Source organism: Meleagris gallopavo, chromosome 13 (genome assembly GCF_905368555.1).
Source record: "Meleagris gallopavo chromosome 13, MGAL_WU_HG_1.1, whole genome shotgun sequence".
In the NCBI taxonomy this organism is placed as follows: Eukaryota; Metazoa; Chordata; class Aves; order Galliformes; family Phasianidae; genus Meleagris; species Meleagris gallopavo.
Window position 1 is genome coordinate 13,237,467 of NC_139416.1, and position 12,986 is coordinate 13,250,452.

General features: G+C 35.3%; 1 protein-coding gene across 2 annotated transcripts in view; it reads right to left on the bottom strand.

Annotated features, from left to right (window-relative positions):
- The window catches only part of ADAMTS18 (ADAM metallopeptidase with thrombospondin type 1 motif 18), a 68,014-nt gene that overhangs the window by 33,484 nt on the left and 21,544 nt on the right, over nt 1–12,986 (bottom strand). For both annotated transcript variants that reach the window (XM_085234995.1, XM_085234994.1), the window contains exons 4-9: nt 8,163–8,445; nt 5,848–6,047; nt 5,284–5,367; nt 4,305–4,464; nt 3,534–3,639; nt 548–685 (exon numbers count right to left, since the gene is read on the bottom strand). In XM_085234995.1, coding sequence (XP_085091121.1) covers nt 548–685; nt 3,534–3,639; nt 4,305–4,464; nt 5,284–5,367; nt 5,848–6,047; nt 8,163–8,445 — 971 coding nt within the window. The remainder of the gene's footprint in view (nt 1–547; nt 686–3,533; nt 3,640–4,304; nt 4,465–5,283; nt 5,368–5,847; nt 6,048–8,162; nt 8,446–12,986) is intronic.

Consider the following 12,986-nt stretch of genomic DNA (forward strand, 5'->3'; position numbering starts at 1 on the left):
AATATAAACTAAAATACAGCTTGTTTAAAAGCATCACTGAATAATGCTAACACTCTGGAGAAATAAATAGCATCTTTCTCTCTCTTTTTTTTTTTTCTTTCTCCAGGAGCAGTGTATGAAAAACTTAAAACTCATGACACGAGCTAGATCAAGAGAGAAACTCTAGGGAGAAAGTCCACTAATGTTAATTTACATTTTGTAATGACTTTGGTAGCTCTCTTTTATGTTTATTTCCTGCTAATTCTGTAACAAATCTAGTTGCTGACAGGAATGCCTGAGAAGGAACTATATGCCAGTCATTAATGTAGGATATTCATAGAGGATGAAAGCCATTCTTTTGAAATGAGGCAGGACAAAGGCACTTAAATACCACACCACCTATATGCCTCACAAGTCCAAGTGTGAGAGCTCAAATAGTGCACTGGTATGAGTACATTTTAAAAGAGGTACATTTCACACTTAAGTAATTTTTATGTCTGTTCAAAAGTTCAAGCCCAGTTAGTAAGATACATTCCCTGGCTCTGGCCCAGATTTACATCTGACCTACCTGAGAAATTTGTTGAGATACTGCCTGCTGCATACAGACCAAGAAAACACTCCATTGTTTCCTGTGAGTGTGGGAGACATAATATTTCCCTCAGCTTTTCTACAAGGATTTCCTTCTCCATCATGAATCATACCAAAGCTGAAAAAGAGCCATACATAAGAGTTAAAATGTTGATTAATCAGAAGCCAGAAACAATTTGAGCCAGGAGAAACACTTAATGACTGAAATCCACAAAGAGTTGAAAACAGGCACAAACCATCACAAAAATGACATTTATTATGAATCAAGCTCCATTTAGTAGCATTCAGATTTTACTGCCTTCAGTCTAATTAGAAAAAGATAGTAATTTTTCAAGAAAGACCCATATTGGTGATGAATAGGAGTTCTGTAGTGTGAGCCCATGACAAGACAGTGGCATTTAATTACCAGCTGCAGACTGTATCAGAAGTTTTACATTTAACCATTTCTTATTTTTTCATGAAATCCTGCCTGTTTGTTTTTTCATGAATTGCAAGTGAAAGTTATTATCATCTCTTTTATGCTACATCTAAAATGAGCAGATGCATTCAGTCATGAAAGCGTTTCCTGCGCTTTATAAAAACAACTACTGCACTTGGCCACCTTGTTGGACGTTCCATAAGAAGCCAACAACTTACAGTATTTGGAGACAACTGCCTCTTGCTACTAATGATATTGCTCTTTGATGGAACACTTAGAGGCAATACAGAGAAGAAGTTTACTATATCACCTTCTTCAATAAGCAGATTAACAGATGATGAATTCCATGCAATACCATGGTGAAACAGAGAGATAATAAGAAGTTCAAGTCAAAACAATTGTTCTTTGTCTTTGCAGTCCTAGTCAAATGCGGCAAATCAATGTCAAAATCAGGTTTATACTCTAGACGCTCTATGTTCACATCTCTAAAATATTAAGTACTTTATAAGGAAGAAAAAAAGTCAGTCAACCAAACAAAAAAACTGCAGCTGATGAGTTGTGAAGATAACTGTTGTACAGAAATTACCCCAGAGCCACTATTATTACTTATACATCCTTAACTATAGTTAAGGACAGCATGTAGGGCCAATTGAGGAAAACACATAGTATATAAAAACGCATTTAGTAGCATTAATAATAAGTAAGCAATAATAAAAGCTACATTGAAAATGATAAATGATGTGGAGTTTATGATCATAATAAATTTAATTTTCAGGTTTGGTTTCACTATATTTACTCATTGTACAGCATATTAGTGAATTTCAGTATGTTCTGAATAGAAATGTCATAGTCTGTTACTTCAACACTGTAGTACACTGGCAACTTTATAAATGCAATGTGTGCATGTACAGAGAATATCCAATTTACTGGGCTCAATCCTCTGTTATAAATCATTGCAGGCTCATCAGATACTGAATGTGTTGCCATCAACTGTGGTTCCAAGCATGCTAAAATATATGGCTCATTCTACAAATGGACAAAAAAAAGTCCCAACTGAGCTAATATTTTATAATCCTTTATAAGATACAAGCTTTGTTCACATGCATTGCAGCCAAAGAATCCAGTTTTAATATCCACCGATGGATGGGCTCTGAACTCCCAAAGAAAATGTTAAAACTTTCAGGTAAAGACATAAAGTACTTAAATGAAACCATATAAAGAGTGTAACAAAGAGGTGTGTAACTTTCAAAGACACACAGTGAGTGAAATGAGAAAACTCCAAGAAATGTCCTGTATGTATCATCTTGTCAAAGAAGTACTTTTTACCATAATATGAACTTTCATTAATTGCCACAGAACATCACTTGTTCTCCAACTACAAACACACAGTGTAAGAGCACTTCTTAACCTGTTATATAAACACTGATCAGTAGACAGAGATCCTGAATGTTCAGAATTGCACTGAAGTACCTCACACCTTAGATGATGAAACTGAGTACTCTTCCCAAAGCTGCATTCTGCATATTTGTGATTGCTAGAATTTCCTGGCAATAGTTTTGACGGCATTTTTCTTCCACAAATCTCTGTATCACAGAGTCCAAGTTCTGTCATTTTACACGTCACACTAGGTAGTCTCAGGAACATGAATATGAACATAGGATAATAAAGCTGGTTTGTATCTGGGGTAGATGTTTTCCAGAATATAAGATGAATATCATTAGGCAAGAGTATAAAAGTAAACCAAAGGCTATGTAATGTAAGAATCAAAAGTAGTGGTGGAAAAGACAAAAAAAAAATCAACACTGAAGAAAAGATATTCCAAGTGTAATCTCTCAAGGTCCGTAAGAAGAAAACAAATAAGAAGGAAGGAGATTAGTCTACCAAAGGGGGTAATTCTTGAAAAATGAGCTATGGGCATAATTCTCTTCCTAATACTGATGGAAGGGCATTAAAAATCTACTGAGGTCAGTGAAATTGCATTAGTGTGGCAGGAGGATCAAGCCCTATGCATTTTACATATTTGGTTCTACTGAATGCATTGGCTCTGTTCCCATGGACTTCACTAGTAGCTGGATTATTCTTTAATTCCTTGTTTCCCTTCAGATGTACAGAAACTTGTGAAAGGGTCACTCATGTAGACATTAGGTCATAGTATATACTGTAGAGAATATTTGTACAATGAAAACTAAATACTCCTGATTCAGTCATGCAGAATCAGAAGGATTCATGACTTGAGCAAACAGCAGAATACAGTAGCACTGCTTTTGAAAGACACTGTGCACAGAAAAGTGACTGTATGTCCACACTTTTTCTGAGCCTTGATTTCAGGTTTGGTCCGTATAGAGTAGTGATGGTACTATACTGCCAGTGGTTGGCCAGAATTCACAGAATCACAAAATCCTTGGGATTGGAAGGGACCTCTGGAGATCATCTAGTCCAAATCTCCTGCTAAAGCAAATTCCCTAGAGTAGGTTACACAGGAAAGCATCCATTCACTTACAAATTTAGCTATAGAAGGAGCAGGTGAGACTCATGAAAGATAGCTTACTTGTGTCCAGATTCATGAGCAATTGTAAAAGCCAGTCCAAGGCCTGTATCTTCATTAATGGTACAACTACGGTATTTGCTGCACATACCACTGATAGGTGCAAATCCTGAGGGAAGGAAACAGTAGAAAAGATTGTTTTTCTACAGAATGCTAAATACATATATCATCTGCACTGATCGTAATAAGCCATTCGATCATGGTGCGTAAAGATGCAAGATGCTTTTCTTCTTCACCAGATTTATTATAGAAAAATTAAAGCAGACTTTTATTTGACAATAAAGGAGATCCTGTATAAGAAGTTAATGCAAAACAAACCTAACCGTCCTAATTGCACTTTACTGGTAAAGATTATTCTTTGCCCCTACATGTCTTTACTGTTCCCAAATAAGGGAGGAATCTTATTCAAATAGGGCAAGTAGTCACAATATAAAATATAAAATGTAAAATATATAAAATAAAAGAAGGTCAAAACAAATCAAATCAGAATGGCTCGTAAACATTTTCAAAATCCCAAATAATCCTACCAGAGGTGATAATTCAGAACATCTTCAGAAAGTTTAGTTTGCCATTTTTGCCAATGAAATAATACTGGAAATCTTTCTCTTCTAAGTACTCCAAAGAAAACTAGTATTAATACTACATAGTAGTACTGCTCTTTCCTGTTCAACAAGTCTAACATTATATGCAAAAATGACCTGTCTTATTTTAAGACACTTCAGTGTCTATAAATGAAGATGCTGATGTTCACATCCAGAAGTTTTCATATCATACCTAAAGTATCACAGGGCTCATTTTTCCAAGAGCAGATATCAAAACCTGTAAGCAAGATGGCATGGTCGTGGCGCTTTCCATTCTTCCCAACTAGAGCAGACTGCCATTGACAAAAGCTATTGAGTGACTGGTCCGCATGGTGGTTAATCAGTAATCCACCCTGTAGGTATTTCAAAGACACAGAAATAAGATGCTTCCACCAGTACCTGAGAAAGATCACTGAAGGAAGAAGAGTTAGTTAGGGAATAGGGATTTTTTTTTTCTTTCTATATGAACTTATGCATTCCTATATTTATTGTTTTTGAGGAGCAGCTGATGAATGAATGTATTAGAATTACAGAATAAAACTGAAGGATTCCCCAGATAATATTTTCAGAGTCAATAGTTGGAATTACAGCATACAAATACATTTGATTCCCAATTAAGCTGAATGCTGAAACATTTTCTACCTTTTGATTAATATGTGTGATACTTCTCTGGAGGACAAATATTATCCAGGTAAATGAATATCTTACAAATTTCTTTTCATCAGAAAGGTTTTTTCTTCTTCTCTTTCAGGACCATTGACAAAACAGTCAGCTCCATTCCCACTTCTGCTATATTCTGGGACTTTTGATTCCTTCCTTCTGATTATCACACTGGAGAGCTTAGTTCAAAACCTTTCAATGTATTTAAATGATTCTTAATTGGATTTCTCTTTACAGCTCTAAGAAAATGCAGGATACTGTTAAGATTTATCTTAAGTTTCTAAAGAACATTTACATGAAAATTAAGATTTAGTATTAAAAAAAGGAAAAACAGTGGAATGTAGAAAACATGCTTTTTGAGGTTTTTGTTATTTCGTTTTCTTTTTCTTCTTACGCTTTATGTCATAACAAACCTCTAAGGAAAGTTTACATACATAAAATGGGAATATCCAGTGCTCCCTGTGAACAGTATGAAACAAAATATACACCACAAAAATTCTGACGCAACTTACAGGCTCTTGTTCCAAAAGGAGGAGGCTCACAACGATAATGTTTATGTCACTTCCAATTGTTCCATCTTTAAACAGACTAGAAACCTGCAATGATTATTGAAGAAGAAACATTAACTACATATATAAAAAATCCTTTTAAAGTAGACTAGACGTATGTACTGAGTTATCACGTTCCGCTTCAATTTTCAGTACATTAATGTAATTATATACCTTGTAGGATTAATCCAAACCCAGAATTATGCCCCAAACCACTCCACTTATTTGAAGTGAATTTTTATTTCAGCACGTCTGACTCCTTTATACTACACAATACACATTTTAGAATTTAACATTTTCAAATATTTTCCAAACATTTATGCTCTTTACACTACAGTAATCTAAAAACCTTTTTTTGAAAAGATTTTTGACCTAAGTAATACACTAGATGAGACCTGAAGAAGAGCTTGTGTAAGGTGTGCATGCTCTTTTTGGTATCACCATTTTTCTAATGAAAGATACAAGTTTGACATGACAGTATTCCACAGGAAAGATGTCATAACATACTTCAAGTACATCAGATCTTACCATATTCATAACTGTTAAAATATATGTTGTTACATTTTCCTTGCCATGTTTCTCCACCATTTTTTTATCTGCCACAACCAGAGTTTCAACATTTAGACTTCCATTTTTCTGAATTTTAGCAGACGATCTTCTGAACCTAGCAGAAGTCCCATATTCATCTGAACGAATATATGTCTCTTCTGTGGGTGGCTTAGGTGCATCTAAAAGGAAATAAAACTCAGTTTGGGGAAGGGTTCAGATCATTTGTGAGCAGTTTTCATCAGATCAGGAAATAACAAAGATTTAGAGCCTTAGATTATTTTTACAGTATGTAACACTTCTGGGTAGGAAGCTCTTGTATATTTATTAAGAAGATCTGATTCCTTCTTCAGGTAGGATGATTACAAGCAGAGAACTAAATAAGAAAACCATACACACATATATATAGTGTAAAGTAAATAAATAATTAAATAATATAATAAAATGGTGGCATCTGTGGCAAAAAAAAAAAAAAAAAAAAGACAAAAATTTTAACAGAATACCTACATTTGTTTTGTTCTGAGGTGTTTGGGATGTGCTACTTACATAGCAGAGTTCATAAAAAAAACTCCACAACAGATCTCCACTACCAGCACAGAAAGAAAATGCACACCACAAAAGTAAGATTCTTGTATTCCTATTTACATGTACTGTAGACTAATCTACAAGCAGTAGAGTTTTGCTCTTGGATGAGCTCCACGGCTTCTAATAGAACCTAAGCAGAAATATGTTTCAAGCATGATCTACTGACTACAGTCACTTTTTATGATCTGAAGCCAGACTGTGAGGAGGAGTTTGAAAGATGATTAACTTTTCTAGCCCTTACAAACCCCCAACACAGGAAATTTTAAAATATGGTGAGTTGGTCAAGCTATCTTTATGACAGTAGAAGTGGCAGACTGCTCTTCCCTCCTACTGTTCAGCAAGCATTGATTCATTCCTAGGTTAGGATAAATTAATCTTGAATACAGGCAGTGTTAACAGAACTGATTTCTGTTCTGCTGCATACTTGGTGCTTGTGCATTTGTTTATTCAAGCTAAAATTTTCTATTCCAGGTGGCCAAATTAGATGTTCTAATTTAATACAGGAACCAGCACTGTGTAAAAGCTGAGGAGGACATGAATAATTCTGAATTTGGACAGGTAGTAATAGAGGATAGAGTAAATAAGATGTAAGAAACTCAAATGAACAACGCAAATAAAATAAAACACCACAGAGCATATGAGCTATTCTAGCAGCATTTCATTTGCTCTGAAGCAGTCAGCAGGAAAACCAGACAGGAGGGAAAGGTCTCCTGCGTGTAATGCAAAAGTTTACAATTTGTATCACAGACTTGTGCATCTGGCATTTGAAGCCTAGCTTTCAATTCAGGAAACAAGGCTTCTGAAGAAGCAGTCAATTTTTAAAAAGCAGTTATCAGGCTTCAAATAGGCCTTAGTCTCAGACAGCCATCATTTCTATTATCTCCTTTCTCATTCCTTCCCTTCTATTTGTTTTTTCTCTGTATTCCCTTTATGGCTTTTGGAAAAGGAATTTGCTCAAGCAGGAAGCTGGAAGAATATAACTGGATTGACAATATCTTCAATACTGTGTGCAATCCTAAATCCAAAAGACCCTTATTAAGAAACTCAAGTCAGAAGCAGATCAGCTTTCAAAGAGAATCAACTGAACATTCTAAGTACACATATAGAGTCCAAAGGGACTTTAAAATGCTTAGAAATCTGGGGGCCTAATGAAAGGCTCAGAATAGACCTTGGCAGGATAATATGTTCAAAAATGTTTTTTAGGAAGTGGCTCCAAAATTTTATTTAAACAGTATAGTTAGGAAGTTCTTTCTGAAGATCTCAGTTGCTGAAAATTTCATTATCATATGTTCAGTTCTGAAAGATTTATTCTCCATCCTTCATAAATGAATGATTCAGAAGGCTTCTCCTCCATCTTTAAGCCTAATTAATTATATTTCCCCAAACTAAGAGAGAACAGTTCAGGGACTATCTGTGGAAGAGCTGCAACCTAAAACAGAATAGCTTACTGAAAACTATGTAAATGTCAAAAAAAAATCAGGCAAGGGATCTTTTAATCTAGATAAACTAAACAGTGATTCTGATTGCTTAATAAAGGAATTATGAAATCAATTTAAAGGAATAATCACATTTCCCACATCTATTTCCCTTTATAGCCATACTATTTTAAAGTATTACATCTCCATCACAAAGCTGACTACAAACTGCAGGTATCACCATATAGTCTCTAAGAGCCACTATCTCAAACAAGGAGAGAAAGTTTCCTTACATACATTTCTTGCGACGTCCACAAAAATGTTGCTTTTGAAACCTTCCATGGTGGTAACCATTCACTTGCGCGTGATACTTGTGGTAAATGTGAGTTCTATGATGGCCAAGAGAAAAAGATTTGGGATTGGACTCTACTGTGTACCGGTGCACCTTTTCTTCAGCTGTTCGTTTATATAAGACATGAGGATGATGTCCAGCAGGTGATGTGTAGTTGTGCTCCCGTGCTAGCTGCTGAGGTAATGGAGATATAAGGAATTCGATCTTCCGTGTCCTTATCAAACCTGACTAAAAAAAGGAGCACAAATTAGAGGACGATTGTCAAGGTTTACAACTGGAACGTGCTGGCTCGTAAAGTGATCTTCCAAAGCCTCTATACAGACTGAAATCAGATTTATGCAAGATTTAATCTAGATAGTCTTCCCAATTAAATATACATTGTTTCACTTTGAATATGGCCAAGTTTCATGTTCGGTAACACAGAGAACAAAAATCTTGTACCCCACAGTAATAGCATAGCACTTTCACACAGTGTTACAATTAACTTTTTAGGCAATATTAATCCTGGTATCAGGTTAATCTAAGCAGAAATCTAAGCATGTTACAGTATAGCAGTGCAAAAATAAAACATCTAAAAATTTGAGTGCCATCATTCAGTGATCAACTCCCAACAATTTAATCAACACGAAGCAGTTTACAATTTTTGTCCTCATACAAAAAAAAAAACCTGATCAATGAAATCAAGTATCTTGTCGGTTTCCTTCTTGGAGCCCAAAAGTCCAAAGTATGGGAAATCTATGTTGTATTTTTCACATAGTGTCTACACATAAAAATCCATATGTGATGAAGTGTTTCCAGGATCAGGGCCAGAGAAATGTGGGTGGCACTGAGGAAGTATTTCCATGCAGCTCATTAATCAGTTATGATTTTATTTCATTTCTTGGTTTTGTAAAACATGTAGCAATAAACACTCCTTTTTACCAAGTCAAAACCCAAGAAGTTTCATCAGGTAATTCTATTACATTATATACGTAATACTAGATACAGATTTTTGTTTTGCATCAATGAAGCTCTACCACGTGCCAACACTATCCTGCCAAAAACTGACATCCCATGAGAACTACATATCTCTAATGCTTCAGAAAAATATGTGCAGACACACAAATGTCAATTACAAACCATCTTGTCTAACATCTTAAGTCCCAGCTCACAGTTCTATCTCCTTTCTCAAAAGACATTCTCTGAAATGTGCACATTAGACAGGTATTGTCTAATTTCACTTCTGAAATCGATTCTTTTCTTTAGTCAAACCTCCTGTATCCAGAATGCCAAAGATATCCAAAAGAGAACAAATTTTAATGCCTAATACAAGCCCTGTATTTTTTAATGATTTTTGAAATTTTCTGCACTGTCAGAACTGTATCCCATGAGGAAAAATCAACAGAAAATGTAAAGCAAGTGAAAATGAGAAGTTAGATGTAAAATCTTCACATCTTTAACTGTCTACTAAGTCAATACTAAAACTGAATTTAAGTGTATTTCAGTTAAAAAGATATTTCACAAGTTCTCCACATTCTTTAGTCAGGCACTATGCACTCTGCAAGGAAATTCACTTCTGTTTTACCAACTCAATTGTATCTTCATCATGCTCTCTGGTATGGAGTCCTAATGATAATACTGTTAAAATCATATTGTGTTCTTCATTTCGACAACATAATTGATGCCATATTATTAACTGGGATGGTCTGTTTGACTCCTGAAAATTTGTATGAAAATAAAAATAGATCATATTATGATTCACAATTTACCCCCTCTCTTTTCTTCAACACAAATTCATAATAATATATCTACATCTACTTGACATTCTAAATAAAGGCTAAAATTGCCTCTGTTGATAAAAGAGAGGGAACACAGACAAGAATTTAGTTTGTCTGCTCGCTGCAGTAAGTTGGCATATTTCAAATGTCAATTCTCATTTGGTAATGGTATTTTCCTGTAGGAAAGAGGACTAATATTTTAATCCTTGTGATGCCATTATACAATTTAAAAGTGGTTCTGAGATGCAATCTTTATCTTCTGAGATGTACTGGTAACTGTGAAGTGCTATTTTTTTTCTTCCTGCTGGAAAACAGAAATGTAGTAAATCTGGTTTTTATTTCCCCATTTTAAAGATTTCCACATCTGAAATTATTCCTGCAGGATTCATTTTGTAAATGAATCAAACCATATGGAACAAAGGATTTTCTGCATTTTCCTATAAGAACCCATCCCTGATGTACACCAACTCGCACCAAATGTAGCCCCAAATGTAATTTCTGTATTTAACATCATAAAGGCAGATTAAGAATTATGGGAGGGGGAAAAAAAAAAAAAAAAAAAAAAAGCAGACTGAGTTCTGTACTTCTTGCATATTGCTGTACCACTTCATAGGCTGTCATCAACAGAGTGCCTTACAAACTTATTCGTTTTTTTCCAGTAGGAATGATCATGAATCTCCCATAAGACTTATTTTTTGGACTTTACATCAGACACATCCTTCAAATGGTAAAATCTAGTCTTACCAAGTCGTCAAGAAGAAAGGAGAAGTGCCATGCAGCAGTCTGGACACTCAGTCACAGACCATTCTCCATTTCTTTCCATTTCTTTCAGGTATGTGATGGTTTCAATGAATCACATTAAAATAATGTCTTTGGTATTTCAAAAGCAATGCTGAGAATGCTGACCTGGCTTCTGACAGAGGCACTCCTCTGGATTGCTGCACAGTGGGCAGCTGGGCCGTAACTGCCAGATGCCCTTCTTGTAGGTTCTTGAGTGCCTTAGTAAAATAGTCTGCGACTGTGGTTGGAAGCTATGCCAGCTGAGAAATACTGGAGCACAGAGGCAGGATACTAGCACAGAATCATCTTTTCTAACTTCCCACTGCCAAGGAATTTCAGCTCCTTGAAGCAGATGGTTTTTGGCTAGTCTGTACTCCTGGGCAGTGTCAGTGTCCTTTGGAATTTTTCCTACACATACATGAAACATCACTGTAATCATCAGTTAGATGCAATACATTACTCCACCTCAAGTAGTTCAGTAGATGAACAAATATTGTCAAAACTGTCATGGAAATTTTAAGTATTAGGTTTTCATATGGCCCCATTGCTTTAAGTATACATGTGCTTTTCCTTGAATTAGAAGTCAATGATACCTTTCCATTAATTTTGATGGGTTTGAGACCAAGCAAGAAGAGGAACAGATAAGTCCAGACCCCTTTTTTTCCGTTCAGATTCTCTGCACTTAGAACACCATGAGAGAAAGCAGCATGGCAAAATCTAACATTTTTAACAAGTCTAGACAACACAGCATGAAATTGACAGGGGACTCCCTCTCTCCCACTGTGGCTATCATTAGCAATAGTGATTGTGAGAATATGGTGGGAAGGAAAACCCAAGAGACTGCTCAGTTGGAATCTGCTGTTCTCTTGTTCTTCCTTCAAACACACATTTGGTGTCCTTCTTTAAGGCATATTCCACACCAGTGGGAAGTAAATTGAAAGACTGTGTAATGGAAAGATCTGTGTAGCAAATAATTCAGAATCAATACATTGGAAGAACTTGCAGTTTGTTTGCAGAAAAGCTGAGAAAAGGTTGGAAGGCAACATTCTTCCCACTCATGTGTAATGAAATGTTTGCTCAGCCTTGGGCTAAAGAAACTTTCAGACAAGAATACATCTTCATAAGATTCCTAAATATCAGGGGGTTAACATCAAGGTAAGCCACTTGTTCCACTTTCTTGGTGCAGTTCAAAAGGAGGACAAAACCCAAAGAGAACTTTAGAGATGGGAAATGATAAAAATTCAGCTTCAAGTTATTTTAATATTATTCTAGAATAAAAACTGAAGAATAAAGGGAATTCTTTGAACCACCAAAATTTAATTTTAGCTATTAAAAACTAGATAAATAGTTTTGATAGAAAAAGGTAGAAAAATGTATGTTAAAGTCTGTTCTCATTCTACCTTTTAGTAGAACTTCAAGTGGCTGTTTCCATTTGACTTTCTCTGTTTTCTTAGACGTGGTGAACAGTATTGGAGCTTACCAGCCAGTAAATCTAATTCATTTGGATGTTTCAGTGTCTCTAAGAACCAGACTCTCCATAAGAAATGCGATATTGACAGTGAGTGATACACCATGCAGAGAAGTATTTTTGGAACTTCTACTTCTTGCCTTAAAAACAACAACAAAAAACCCTACTTTCTGAGATAGTAAGGAAACCCTTGCTCCCAACCAGAAGTCTCATAGCTATCACTTCTCTATTTGCATATAAGACCCTTTCATTAAATGCTAATAACATTAAATGCAACAGCTTGGCTACACACATAATGAAGTTACAAGAGTTTCGTAATTGAGATGAAAAATCCAAGTAATGAGGTAAGAAGTATAAAGAAATGAAACGGAAAATTAAAATGTGAATAAATGAACTGCAATGTCTCTGCTTATCAAAACTACTCAACACTGACTGATGCAAAATTGAATTATGGTTTATACGACCAGGAGTATCTCAATTAAACCAAGTGTTAAAAAAAATATGCATAAACGATCTAAGCAATATTACTCATTTCCAGAATGCTTTATTCAATGTTATGAGCATACAATAAAATTAAGCGTTAAAAAACATTCCGTCATAACTGGTGGCTGTTGAGATCTCGGCCAAAGAAGTTAATGAATCCTATTCCGCTAGGTGGGTGTGCATATAATCAAGATGAAAAATCTCTCAAAAAGGAAGAGTTAAATGTAGTTACACCCATTAAAATTGCTCCAAACATTCATGCAAAGTTTTAAGAGATTTGA